Here is a 14,373-nt window from a genome sequence, read left to right as displayed (position 1 = left end):
CACGTTAGATAGTGGTAGAGCTGGGTGCTTTCTAACTGATCCAAGTTGAAGAGCAACCTCTGTTTGGATGCTGGACTTCAGCTACAAGCTCTGAAGGTGTGGTTTCATTACGTAGCTCATAGCTCGTTACAAGATGCGGTTTTTTCCTCCACAGAATCTGTCAAGTGTCTAAAATGCATATGCATTCTCATTATTCACCTGAGTTTGTAATGTGTAATTAACTGGTACTGCTATCATGGAAGTCTCATTTAAATAGCCTGAAAGCACAGGGCCTGTGGAGAATATGATCTGCATGTTGTCCTCCTGGTCCTTACAGCGTGGGAGTTATTACTGGCACACCTTCCTCCAGACCTGCCAGATGTGCTGTGTTCTTCCAGGTTTTAGCCAAATGCAGCAGGAGAATACTGCCACAGTGATGTGTCATCTAGCAGGCAGTAAGAGTCTGGCCTTTTTGGAAGCCTCTGCTTTCTGCCTGCTGGCAGAATTCAGTTGCAAATAAAAGTTTATTTCACAAGATTACTGCGAATAGAATCACTGAATGAAATCACTGTGCTAAAAATGTGAATCACTGTGAATAAAATCATTGAACTCTGCTGAATAGAATCATTTCTTCAGGATGTTGGATCATGAAAGGAAAGTACAGTCCAAGGTCTAGCAGTGGCTTTGTTTTCAAAGGAAGACAATGTCCTGCTATAAATTTAATCTCCAAGGGAAGGTTCCAAGTCTCCTGCTGCAGAGCTGGATTTGGGTGATTTATGATGCCCCTGACCTAGATTATCCCAAAACTCGATGATACGAGAGGTCTTGTCCAAGGTAAACAATTCTATCATTCTATGAAAAATCTAAAGCTATACAAGAATTTAGCTGATTCCTTCTTGTTCAAGGTTATTCTGGTGCTGGGACCACCTGAACATGTCAGTAGAGGCTCTGTGACCCTGGGAACTGTCTGTTCCCCTGACTCGGGGGTGGGATGGGAGCATCTAACTATCACTGCACTGGATGCTGTGTGCTAGCTGCTGTGGAGGGTTTATTACTTCCCCATCTCTGGCGAAGGACATCTCTGCCAGCAGCAGGAAGCGATCTGAGCTTTGTACATGAAGTGGGATGGTTTCTCTCCTTTGTAAAAGTCCGTTGTGCTTTGATTTGTCTGCCTGGATTGAAAGTTTCATTTTTTTAAATGATTTCATTGTATTTTGTTCTTGCCACACATTTGTTTTGCACCTCAGTTATTAGTCTGTTACTAGTCTCGCATAATGAAATTAAATATTTTTAAAGGCTCTGAAAGAAAATGCCTAATTCCTGGTTGTAGACAAGACTCTCAGTTGTTCAAAGTGTTTGTAGCCAAACATTCTGCATCTAATCTCAAAGTGAATTGATTATATTGCTTCAAGAGCTTCTCCTTTTAAGTAGCTTAGGATGAACTGTAATAATATGTGCCGTGGTCTCACTAATATGCACTGTAATTTGGATCATATTTTATCCTATGAGTGATTTTTGTACATTATGCATTTCATGTCTGCTAAATTTGATCTGCATCGTTAGCCTTACCAATATGGAGAAAGTATTAAATGCACAAATATAAAAACAAAATCTTCCTGCACATGTGCAGAAAGTAAAGTAAGGTACTTGGTATTAAGCAGGCTAGGCTGTCAAGTTTTTTAAAAAAATTTTCTTGGCTTTATTGAAAATGAAATTCCATGTGTTGAGTTCCTCTGAGCTATTTCTTAAGAAAAAAGCAGAAGAGTAGAGAAATCCTGCCACAAGAGGGCCTTTTGTACAGTCTTTGAAAAATACTTCTGGGAAAGGATGTGAGCAATCTTTGAACTATCACTGAGGATTAGTTGTGGCCTGGATGCCTGTCTTTGTGATATTCTGAAAGACGTTTTGAGTATGTTGGCTTAGTTCTTGCCTACCCTGTTAGGCATATTTTATAACCATTGTCTGTATGCAGTGGAAACGCTGCTTGGAGTGCAATATCGGTATGAAAGCATTTTTGCTGTGGAGGTAGATGGATGGATGCCTAAAATATCGTCAAAATACAAACAACTTACACAACTGTTTTGTGGGGTTTTTTTGCAGTTGCCTTGTAGAAGGAGATGCTCAAGAAGAAATCTTGCAGCCTCCCGAGCCTCAGCCAGTACCACCAATCTTAACGCCATCTCCCCCATCAGCTTATCCAACAGTTACTACTGTGTGGCAGGACAATGATAGATACCATCCAAAGCCAGTTTTGCACATGGTTTCGACAGAGCATTCGACAGACCTCAATGAAAATTATAATAAGTCCACAGAACATTCAGGGAAGAGTGAACCTAGTGAACGTGCAGAGAAAAGGTTGGAGCGCAACCTAAGTTTTGAGATCAAGAAGGTACCTCTTCAGGAGGGACCACGAAGCTTCGATGGGAACTCCCTGTTGAACAGGGGACATGCAATTAAAATGAAGCCTGTGTCATCCTGTGTAATTGATAAGAGCTTTAAGCCACAGGAACAGATTTCAGAGGATTCATTTGTAGATGCTTCTCCAAACTCCTGTATGGAATGCAGCGTGCCGCAGTCTAACGCAGCCTTAATACCTTCACCAGAAACTCTGCAGGGTCAGCAGGTTTCTGATACTCCACCGAGACCAGATCGTCTGCCTCTGACAGAGAAGGGACACGCAACGTGGTCGCTGCATGGGCCTGAAAATGCCCTGCGTACGTCGGCGTCTGAAGACGTGTCTTCAGACATCCTGTGTCATGGTGTTAAAACTCTCTCTCTAGTATCAAACACCACGGTTGAACATCCTTCCAGTGACAGTATTGATCATACTGCTATTTCTGTTCGAGCACCTCTCTGTTTTACTAATCCTCTTCATTCAGATGATTCCGACATAGACGAGATGAATTTTGACGGGGCCATGAGCAGAAGCGCGTCTAATGTTTCAACCGCAAGTGCCACAGTTTCTGCTGCCACTAATCCTGAAAACGTGTCTGCCAGGAAAGTGTTGCCAATGTCTATTGCTAGGCAAGACTTCACAGCTGTAACGTGTTCTGAAGATGGCAAAGGTAGGTTTTATTGTGATTCAGAAGTGCTGTTCTTTAACCTGGTCACATTTGTAGGGCTGGACAACACACGTTTCTTTACGATGCAATTTTCTGAATGTAAATTTGATCAGTGTGGTATAGCAGCTTCAAAAAGGGCACAACTCTTCTCTTTGGTTTGCATATGAGGAGACCTTGATAAACTGCTTCAAAAGCAGTATTGTAATGTATGAACGCATTCCTAGTCAGAGGTTTCTTTGTTATTGGTTAGCATGCTTTACTGAAAGCAAAAGGGTCCTAAAATGAGCAGAGTCAGAGTGCAGTCAGGCTGGCACATGTAGGTCGGATGGAGGACATAGCTGAGAAGAAAACAAATCAGGCCTCGGTAACCGCTGGTGCAGAGTCCAGCTGAGTGTGTAGTGAGGCAGTGGAGCTGAAAGGAGAATGTGAATGTCTCTAGGTTGGACACTTGTGCTGGGAGCACTTAGAGTGATGGGCTCGCTTCAGGAGTCTGTGCAGGTGGCGAGCCTTTGAGGTGAACTGAGGCTCTTGGTGTATGAAGCAAGATGCAGAACCAGCTGAACTGAAAATACTTCATTTGGGAACTAAGTTTTCACCAGAGATCATATATTCCATGACAGGGAGATTGGATTAGATGATCTCTATGGTCCCTTCCAGCCTAGGCCATTCTATGATTCTGTGATTCAGAAGTGTGAACTATTTTGCAGCTTCAAAAATAATCTATTTCTTCAGATTTTGTGATATTATGTATATGCACAAAGCAATACTGTGTGTTTTTAACTCTGCAACACTTTAAAAATAATCTGCATGGCAAACAAAGCCCTTGATGTTGTAGTTGCTTCAGCATTTATACCAAGTAGACTTGCATGCTACAGTATTTTTCCAACACTGCTTGTACTGAGGCTTTTTTTCCTTCTTTCCCAGGGCAGTTACTGTTTATCACTATTTGAAAACTGTTACCTCTCTATACAGATGCACTAAGAACATGCAACTAAAATAAGCGATATGTCATAAATACGATAAAAGAATGAGAGAAATGTCACTTAAGAATTTATTTGATGGAGCCACGTATCGGAAGCATCTTGAAAAAACAGTACATCCTTTGTGCTGCTATGTTGCTGATTTCACAAGAATAGCTTAAAACTTTTTTGTATTGATACTTATTTATTTTTGAGTTTCTCTCTTCTTATTAAGAATATATCTGTTCCGTTCAGTACTAAAGTGAACATTTCCCGTTTTATATTCAGGCTGCATGCCTTCTAATCCATCTTGGACTCAAAACCATAAAATTTGACCACTTTGCACTGGTGATCCTAAACAGTATTTTACAGTAGCTTCTTCATTTTCATACTTGTTCAGGACTTTTCTGTCTGAAGCTGGAGATGTGGGTACAATCATCAATGAAGATGCCCCATGAGCTTATCAGCACCCTAGCTGCTTAACCATAGCTGCCTGTGTGCCTGATCTTACGGCATAATTTATTCTTCCTTTAATTCAAATGAAAGTTAACAGTAGTTGTACCCTGAGGTAAAAAAAAACCAAAACAACAACAAAACCAAAAACAAAGCAGCAACAACTCTCCAAGAAGAATGGCAACAGAAAGCCAACCAAGACAAACCCTAAAAAACTCACTTTCAGTTACAGCGTGCTCACTAGTGATTTTGTTGATGTTAAAGAGACTGTTTCAATGAACAAATGTTTTCTCATGCTGTGTAGTGAACCTAAGGTAGAGCAGGTCTCAGAGAAATCCCTTTGAACACAGTGGCTTGTAAAATGTGCTGAAGCTCCTGTCCCTGCTGCTGGCACGCTCACAGGGCAAGCTTCAGCGCTTCGTTAGGTGAAACTTATCTTCATCTTTGTATGAATCCCGTGTAGAATGCAGTTGTCAAATGCGACTTCTTATGGCAGCAGCTACTTCACATTGTTTTTAAACCTTTGATTTCTACTCCAAATTCCATAGCAGGCTGCCTGGGGCTTTTGCTGCCAGAACAGTTTGTGTCAGTACACTTCTGAGAGGCGAGAGAGAACAGGTTGGGGGCAGGTTGTATTACTGCCACCAGTGGTAGCCATCTCCTCTGGCTCCTACTGGCCCTTTTGGCTAGTAAGCCTTGCTCTAGACTGTTCAACTAATTTATGTTGGTGGTGTGGGAGCCAGGCTGGGTGGACCTGGAGACAAACTTGGGAAGCAAACTGAGACTCAGAGCTGTAGAGAAGTGGTTAATGTGGAGCTTTGCTAAAACTTACTGTCTCGTGATGCAGCCCTGGAAAGCAACATGACTCCCGAGAGGAGAGGCTGAGGGAGCTGGAGGTGTTCAGCTGGAGAAGAGGAGACTCAGGGGGGACCTCATCACTCTCTACAACTGCCTGAAGAGAGGGTGCAGTCAGATGGGGGCGGGCTCTTCTCCCGGGCAACCAGTGACAGGACGAGAGGGCACGGCCTGAAACTGCGTCAGGGGAGGTTTAGGTTGGGTCTCAGGAAGCCCTTCCTCACGGAGAGGGTGCTCAGGCACTGGGATGCTCTGCCCAGGGAAGTGGTGGAGTCACCGTCCCTGGAGGGGTTTAAGGAGAGGCTGGATGTGGCACTTAGTGCCCTGGTCTGGCCCATGTGGTGGTGTTGGGACATAGGCTGGACTTGATGATCTCAGAGGTCTTTTCCAGCCTCAACGATTCAGTGTTTCTGTGATTCATGCCCTTGCACCGTGCGATCTGTGCTCAGTGCTGCACTGCACTGACTTTGGAAGTAAGTGTGGTTAGAGCCACTTAAGAAAAAATTAAAATCACCGCTCAGCAGCAGTAAGTTCCTGTCTCCTGCACAGCCAAAGAGCTCCTGCGTGTTTCCAACACGCTTCTTAACCTGGTTTGGGAACTTCGTTGGGGTTCAGTCAGCGGGCATCAGCTGGGCACAGTTACTGGTGGCTGCAGAAGAGCTGAAGAAGGTGGTGCGTTGTTAGGAGCTTAACTTGCTTGCAGTGGCTGCAAATAGACATGTGATGAACTGCAACTAAAGTACAGGAACTATACTATGGTTGCAGTTTCTGGCAAGCTGCTTGTTCAAGAAGCAAAAGGTATTGCTCCAGCACAGACTGATAATTCTGGTTATCTTCTGTTTCTGAAAGAATGAAAAAAGGTGTTCATTGGAGCTGCTGAGGTTTTTTCCCTCTGCGTTTTTTAGAGTGAAAATGTATTTTACTTTTCTCTCATAACACACAAAATGATCCTACCCCTTTAATGTGAAGATTGTGGTGGGAGCAGGAAGTTGTTCCCAAAGCATTAGTATGGTAAATCAAATTATTTTTTTTTTTTTGAGAACAGTTAAAGCAAACTTTCCTTTTGCTTTAAATTTAATACCCTGTTTAGGATGATCTTGCATATCAAAAGATCAGCTTCTAAAAATCTGGGAGGAAGATTTAAGTGTGTTTTGTTGTTTTTTGTTTTGTTTTTTTAACTTATCTAAATGTTATATTTGGTTTAGATGCTCATGCTAGCGAAGATTGCTCTCCCCCGCTCCCAGAAAGGACGCCAGAATCATTTGTATTAGCAAGTGAACAGAGTGAGTTCTTAATGCTTTGTGGTAATTTGGGATAAAATGTAAAGTGCATTTCAATATTGTATTTCAATGCCCTTTCTTTCTGGCAAACCTTAAGGTGTTGGACCAAATTGTAAAATGGAATGAAATCTAGCCACATGTAGCGGCTTGTTGTGAAGTTTAACTTCCACAAGTCTTTGAACACAGCCAAATTATTTCTTGTTTTCTGATAAAGCATGCTGTTATGTGATATTTAAGTATGTTGGAAATGTCAATATTGACTCTAGTGGAGCGAGTTTTCAGCCCAAAGAGTTTGGAAATGTGATACCGTAGGGCAGTGCCGTGCAGTCGGGGGATTCCCCAGCTATTTTAGTTCCCTACTGCTCCCAGGTCAGGAATGGGAAAACACGTGAACAGCACTTCTCTGATTTTCCTTTATTGGGCAAAGAAAAGATGATGATATTTCTTACTGTACTGCATGTAGTGAATAAGCTCAGTTTACTTAAGTTTAATATAGTTTCTTTCCCTGTATCAAGGGCAACTGAAAGAGAAAACTGACACTTAAAAATAATGTGGTTATAGCTGCATATTTCATTCACCAAGCTACTAACAGTAGAATACTAAAAAAAAAGGTGAATTGAAGTCATAAATTAGGTAGATGTTTGGTATCTTCCAAAAAACCTAGTGTGGTGTAGTTTTTTACTGAGACAGTTGTTCAGCATCACTTTGTGAAAGTTTTAAATTTTGGCCAAAGTAGTTATTATGAATATTTTCAGCATAAAAACATTGATGTTCTGTAAATATGCCCCTTGAGCATCATAAGCGTAGGTAGTTGAACCAAAGTGATTCTGCCTTTGGATATTATGGGCTTGCTTCTTTTCTCTTAGAACAAAGGAAACAAAGCTGTTTTCTTTAAAAAAAAAAAAAAATCTCTTTGGGACTGGAGTCAACACTTCAGTTTTGGTTGTGTTTTTGCAGAGGTAGGGCTGTGTGGTTTATATACGTAGTATGTCTTTAATACTATTATTGCACAGCTGGTGTAAGAACTTTAAAAACATCATTGAAAAAGAAGCTAATTCTCCTATTGGTTAAGAATCCCCAAGTGAAAAAAGTGAACATCCACAACGCAAACACTGACTTCTCGTGTTTTGGATTATGTTGTGGAGTTTTTCCTTATCTCAAATACTGTTCATGTAAAAAGAGATTCATGTTTTTACAAGCATTTAATTTTTAAAAAAAAAAAAGTTACTTTACAGCACACTTCTAATGCTATGTTCAAATGCTTCATTGTGGAGAGAAGTCAAGTGTGTTGAGTTGGATTTAATTTTTCCTAGGCACACCCTTGCCGAAGCCAGCTATGATTGCACAGTCTGAGTGGAGCATATTGCGTGATCAGCATCTCCCTGAACAAGCAGTCTCTCCAGTAAGTACCGGAGACAAGTCTGTACTCATCAGTCATTTCCCGTTTGGTTGGGAGCTATAAAAAAAAGCAAAACACGTACTTGTGAAAAGCTGACAGCTGTTGATCATCTACAACCAACCAGTTGTTCCTCTGCCTGAGCTGCTGAACTGCTGCGTTAAAGAGCACGTTTCTTTTCAAGAAAACAATCTGGTTTTCTACGTTCAGCAATACTTGTAAAACTAATCCATAATATATCTTAAATCAGGGCTGTAAGAGGGTGAATACGCTGCTTTTCTGGAGCTTGCTGTGTGCAAGCCCCAGACGTGCAGTCTCTGGTCGGATCTGCTGCCCGCGGCAGGGGCTGAGCCCCAGGCTGCTCCGGCCGTTACCCAGTCGGGGCTTGAAAAGCTCCAGCGATGGAGGCGTCGTACCCAATGTGGGCAGCCTCTTTCTCCCCCTCACCGAGTCCTGCCTTGCATCCATTTTTGTTTTAAATAGACCTTGTTCAGCCCATCAGATTGCGCTCTGCACGACTGGCCACAATTGCTCAAAATCCTCCAGCATAAAGAGCTGGCAAAACGTCAGCAGCATAGAAATCCTCTTCATGTTTATGCCCTTTTTTTCTTTTTTCATGCACCTCTGATACACTTTATGGCCACCTTTACAGACCACTTCATATGACAAAAAAGCTAGATGTGAGTTTTCAGGGACTGTAAATTTAGTATGAGAACTAACCTACCTAATTTTGCAAATAATGTGGCAATTTTGACTTTTTATGAAGTGTTAAAGAATTTACTATCAGAAGCTTACTTGTTAACTATTGTACGGTTTTTGTGTCAGTGTTACAGCAAGTCAAATGTAGGAACAGGTAGATATTTACAAGGATGTTGGATTTTTTTTTTTTTTAAGATTTTTCATTGTCTTAAATTTCTGATGTTCTTTCAGTATTTTGGAAGCATTTTATAGATTTATTTTAAATATTTCTCATTAACAGGGTTTGAAAACAACTTCACCGATACTACCTGGTAAGTGATAGAAAGATTTTAATACATTTTTCCTTTTGAAAAAAATTTTTTCCTGAACTTGAATTTTGGTCTGAAAATATCCAAGTATTTTGTCAAAATACTGGCATTTCTGAAAAGGTCTTCCAAAGGTTTTTAAAGATTCTAAGGTTTTCTGAGGAAGCAAATTCCAAGTCTAATCTAAAAGTAAATAGGGGTATGCTAAAATAATGAAGACCAAAAATAGTGAATTTAAGTGCATATTATAATAAAAATAATTTTTCAGCTTAATAGAACTTTACTGTGTTATTGCACTAGCAATTGTAAAAGTCGCTGAATTAATTTCTTTAAGTTTAGGAATAAACCTGAAATAAGTTCAGCAACGAGGGGTGTGTGTGTATATATATGTTGCCTATTTAACAAAGTCTTTGATTTTTGATTTTCTGGAAAGGGTTCAGGAAAAAGTATGGTCTATCAGCTGATGTTTAATTTTGCAGCAGCGTGCACCAGCTGTGAGCCCATGTCTTTTCTGCATATGCTTGAACGGGCTTGTACAGCCTGTTTGAAGCTTATGTTAAATACCTAGGAGATATTTATTTTTTTAATAGTTTTCAGAAATATTACAGATTTCTTTTCTATAGAGTGATTATACAAGTAATGCAACACATAGTTACCTATCATGTCTTCTTAAGCACCTTTAGTTAAAAAAGACTATGAACAGATGCATTTATATTGAGGTATTAAGTAGAACTGTGAGCTCTTGCTGTAAATAGGTGGTACACGGGATTTTGAATATCCACACAAACTTTAAAAACCTAATAATATTTGGCAAACAGGAATGTGTCACTGTTATTGAAGATCTGCTTCATAAATAATTTTTAAGTATTTTTTTTAAATGAGAACTTGGATTTTACATCTTTATTTTTGTAAATAATACTTGATGCAAGCTGTGTTCTGGACTGAGCCATACTTAAAATAGCGCTCACTTAGTGCCGACTAAATGAATATTACAGTGAGGGGATGTGTGTGTGTGTGTTTTCCAGATCGTCCTGAAAGAAGCAACAAAACACCAACTGACATCTTACCTCAGATTTCTTTTTCTGGTTCCAGTGATACAAGAGGTCCAATTTCAGAATTTCCTGCGGAAGTAACAGATATTGGTAATTACAGTTCATTTGGAACATAATCACTAGATTATTTAAACAGAAGAATCACTAGTACTAGTCGGGGTAGCTGCTACTCCTGCCTCCCTCCAGGTCGCTGAGGTACAGAACCCAGCCAAATACGTCTGTCTTGTCTCTTCAGCATCACTGAAAGAGTTTTTCCCAGAATGAGTGATTCAGTCATTTTTCACTTTATTTTTTAGAGTGTATGAAATACCGAATTCATCAAATGAGATAAAATTAGTGTAGAGCAGTAAACAATACCCGAGAAAACCGCTTTGGTATGCGGAGAAGGGAAAAAAAATAAATCAGTAAATGATAACAAAGACTGTAATACTGTATTTACTGAAAAGTACTTTGCAAGTGAGGTTTAAATATTGAATTGTAATTATATACAAATTCTCCATGTTTGCATTTCCTGTGGCCGTAGTGTGTGAAGAATTCCTAATAACACAAAGGCCCTTTCTCGCCCTCTGAATAAACCTCTTCGGCAGGAGCTGGAGCGTGCCCTACAGGGCTCCTGCGGGCGGCTGCCCACGCTTGTGAGGCTGCCTGGGCCAAGTGGACAGAAATAGTAAATACGTTCTTTCCTCAGGTTTTGGTAACCGCTGTGGAAAGCCCAGAGGACCAAGAGAGCCGCCTTCAGAATGGACATGATCCAAGAAGCAATGGACGTACTGTCAATAAATTATACTGGAAGACTCAAGTGCCGCTGAGAACTAGACAAGAACTAGTATTCCACTTTTCTGGGGAGCGACTAACACAGCGCAGGGTAGATCTAACCACCGACTGGTACACTCTTACAGTACATCCCACGCAAAACCTTAAACTTTGTTCACAACAGTGGATTCCAGTATTACAACTTAACTTTTTGCTGGGGCCATCTACCTGCCTTATTACACTTAGGAGAAAGTATTACATACGATTTATTTTGTAACTTCAAGTATTATTGCCTTAATGTCTTTTAACCCTGTTACACGCTGCTTGTAGACATATGTTAATAGAGTAATACTTTTGACAGATTGTGTTTATGGACTACTTTTTGCTAACGTTTGATTACCATGTATGCATTATTTTGTATATGTACAGGGCAAGTAAGTATATAATTTGATAAAGTTGCAATCATAAAATATTAACAGAAGATGTAAGAAATCTCTGCATGATCTAAATTTTTTTCTGTACCTTATTTGTAAATTATTTGCCCTGAAGTTTTAGAAAATAGTTTCTGGGGTTTTTTACAAAAATTGCTGGACACACACAGCCAGAATTGCAGGTTAGCAGAGATAAAGATTGTAATACATTTTGTAAATTGTAAGCAAAAGGTTATTTTTATATTATATACTGTTTAATTGTCAGACCTAATTTGTTCTGGTTTTCATCTAGTCATGGAGATTCAGTAAGTGCCTTGGAACAGTATTGAATTCTCTTAGCCTGTGTATGTTACTTCAGTGTTTTGAGTTCATCCGGAATTAGATTATCAAAAATATTTGTACATTTCTAGTATATTTGATCTGCCAGTAAAAGAGAAACCATTTGACATAATCAACACTCCTTAGTTTTCATTTTAATGTTTCATCAGTTGCAGTCTTCAGAAAATTCATCTCTCGACTTTCTGTACAATAGTTTTAATATAGCGTATTTCCAATTTGGGAAAACCAGAACACACTGGTAAAAGGACTGTTCTAAATACCACTGTCTTCTCTTACGAATGGTAAAATACCATTTTTTTTGTTGTTCAGCGACTGTGTATGTAAGAAAGCAACTTATATGAAGGTTCACATAGAGCCCTTGCAGCTACACTGTATCTTGGCAATATATTATGTCAAGAGTTAATCCTTATAAGGATTCCTTACTTAAACTTTTCTGTAATACAATCTTTAAATTAAAGAACATCAAAATCTCACTATGGGTGTTTTTACTTTTAGGATAAAAACTGTATTCGGAAGCAAAGTAAAACAGAGTGAAGGATGGCAGTCTGGCTTAGCTTATAGATCTCGTGCTTGAACAGAGTAGTGACCCTCAAGACCTTTATTTTAGTAACTGCTGTAAGAGGTCTGGCTGGCAACAGTGCTGGAGAAGTGAGGAAGAACATTGAGGAAAAAAACGTTTATTTTAGGTAGTAAAACCATCTATTCATCTGAACTTCAGCCATGGAAGGATTACATCTGATTTACTACTTGTACCTTTCAGGCCTCTCTGCTAAAAGAGAGCAGCCCTATTAAAACTTCGAGAAGGTACGTCATCAGCAGTTACTGTCTTTGTGGATTAACCACCATGCGTTCGGTACACGGCGCGGGAAAACCCTGGCCAAGAGCTGTATGCACTGTAAATACATATCTTCCCATGGAAATAGTTGTGCAATCGTTCATTTAAAAACAAATAATTCAATGATATGTGCCATTTGGGATAAACTATAGCAACTAGACTCCTGCTTTGTAAACAGCTCAGACAGCTGGAATGTCTTGCAGTTGGCAGGAGAAAGCTGGGCTGAATTTTGTTCGCCTTCCCCTGCCCTGAAGGCAATTAGCTTAGCCTTTCACTTCTGCAGGCTCCCTGCAGGTTTGTAATGCATGATGGGCTGTCATCGCCACTGGACAGCCCAAATCATTGTCAATTTTCTCATTTAACAGTTGTTTTAAAGATTTCCGAATATGTGTTGTATGTACTTTTTAAGGATCATTTCCCTATTTCTCTACCAAGAAAATACAGAACTACGCAGATTGTAGATTTCCTGCTTTCCATGGTTGAGTTTCACCAAGACCAAAGGCTGACAAAAATGCGTGCGCTACATACAAACCATCCGGTAATGTTTACTTAAAGTATGTCCTGGTTCATATTTTTCCTTTAGATTTGCCTGGATCTGGAAAAATACACCAGACTGCGTTCTTGACAGAAACTTCTCAGCCTTTCTTTGCTTTAATGATACGAAACTACAATTGTCCTGTATGGTTCTCTGTGTCCTTTGACAGACCTTTTTCTACAACTCACTGTTTCATGCTTGTGTTCATCCGAGTTTTATATTTTTGTCTCTTTTATTTCAGGTAAACTGACAGTTTTAAGTGCCAAAGTAAAACTTGCCCAATGTCATTACTTTCTGTATCCGTTCTTGTGGCTGGTACAGAGATAAGCGTGGGGTCGGGTCTGGCTGCTGAGTGGTTTCACACCATAGCGTAAATGTTTTCAGGTCTTAACTTCTTCAAAAAACAAGACCTTACTTTGCTGTGGTTTATTTGAAATTGAATCTTGAAGGAGTTTAGAATATTACTTTAGTTTGCAAATTATTGTTGAATACAGATCTAAACCAAGTTATTTTATACATATGTTGAATTCAATCATGGAATAATCTTTCCTTTCCTTTAGCTCCAGTTATTTTTTCTGAAAGCAGTCTTCAGCTTCAGTCTAAAGCTCAGCATTTAGCAGGCGTGCAACCGACTTGATCCCTGAGGCAAAGAACTAGTAACACTACTCAACCCAGCTATTCCTTAGTAACCACTGCATTGGCTTATTTGTTCCTTCAGTATTTTTTCTAATATTGCATTTATTAAATTTTCTAAATGTATTAATATCGAACAAATCATGCAGTAAATTATCACGAGAAGAATGAATTTGCCATGTTTTATGAATGTAAATACCGAAGTGTCAGAAGAAACCTGACCTCTATAACTATCATCGCTTATCTCTATTATGCAGCGTGTTTTAGGGTTTTTATCAATTTGGCAGGTAGCTTTCTACTTTTTATCAATTAGAGCATTATTTTAACATTTTTATTTCTTATCTCTTAGGAAAGCCTGGTGCATTTACATGTAATTTTCCTTAAAGAAGTTTCTAACTTTGGAACTGTGCAGAAAATCTCAAAGAATGACCTCTGGGGTTTTGTATATTAAAACCTCGGATGGGGTTTCTTCAGAGACAAATTTCTGAAAGAATGAATGTAGGTCAGGTGTGACAGTGGCTGGGCAGTGTGATAACCTCATGCTGCTGGAGTAGTTGCTTTTAGCTGCCTTTAAACAGTCTTCTGACAGTTGAACATCTTAAAATTTGTATTTGAGGATTAAACTGTTTCAGGTTGTAATTCCCTCTGTGCCACGTGGTGCTTGGTATGAAGTGGTGACTTATGCTTTAATATATAGTAAATACAAATTTCTGTAATGGAGTAATGTTACTGCTGCTGCTATATTTCAAGGTCACTTAACAACATATCTATTTCATTGTGTTTTTCACATGGTTGATAATATTGTAC

General features: G+C 39.5%; 1 protein-coding gene across 1 annotated transcript in view; it reads left to right on the top strand.

The window, feature by feature from the left end:
- The window catches only part of PTPN12 (protein tyrosine phosphatase, non-receptor type 12), a 47,708-nt gene extending 35,866 nt beyond the window's left edge, over nucleotides 1–11,842 (top strand). Inside the window, exons 12-17 of the mRNA XM_009876651.1 lie at nucleotides 2,080–3,044; nucleotides 6,514–6,591; nucleotides 7,902–7,990; nucleotides 8,964–8,994; nucleotides 10,014–10,130; nucleotides 10,729–11,842. Of these exons, the coding sequence (XP_009874953.1) occupies nucleotides 2,080–3,044; nucleotides 6,514–6,591; nucleotides 7,902–7,990; nucleotides 8,964–8,994; nucleotides 10,014–10,130; nucleotides 10,729–10,790 (1,342 nt within the window). The 3' untranslated portion in view covers nucleotides 10,791–11,842. The remainder of the gene's footprint in view (nucleotides 1–2,079; nucleotides 3,045–6,513; nucleotides 6,592–7,901; nucleotides 7,991–8,963; nucleotides 8,995–10,013; nucleotides 10,131–10,728) is intronic.
- The last annotated feature ends 2,531 nt before the right edge of the window (nucleotides 11,843–14,373 follow it).

This window comes from Apaloderma vittatum, unplaced genomic scaffold (genome assembly GCF_000703405.1).
Source record: "Apaloderma vittatum isolate BGI_N311 unplaced genomic scaffold, ASM70340v1 scaffold4889, whole genome shotgun sequence".
NCBI lineage: Eukaryota > Metazoa > Chordata > Aves > Trogoniformes > Trogonidae > Apaloderma > Apaloderma vittatum.
Note: the sequence above shows the minus strand (reverse complement) of the source record. Positions and strands in the feature narration are given on the sequence as shown.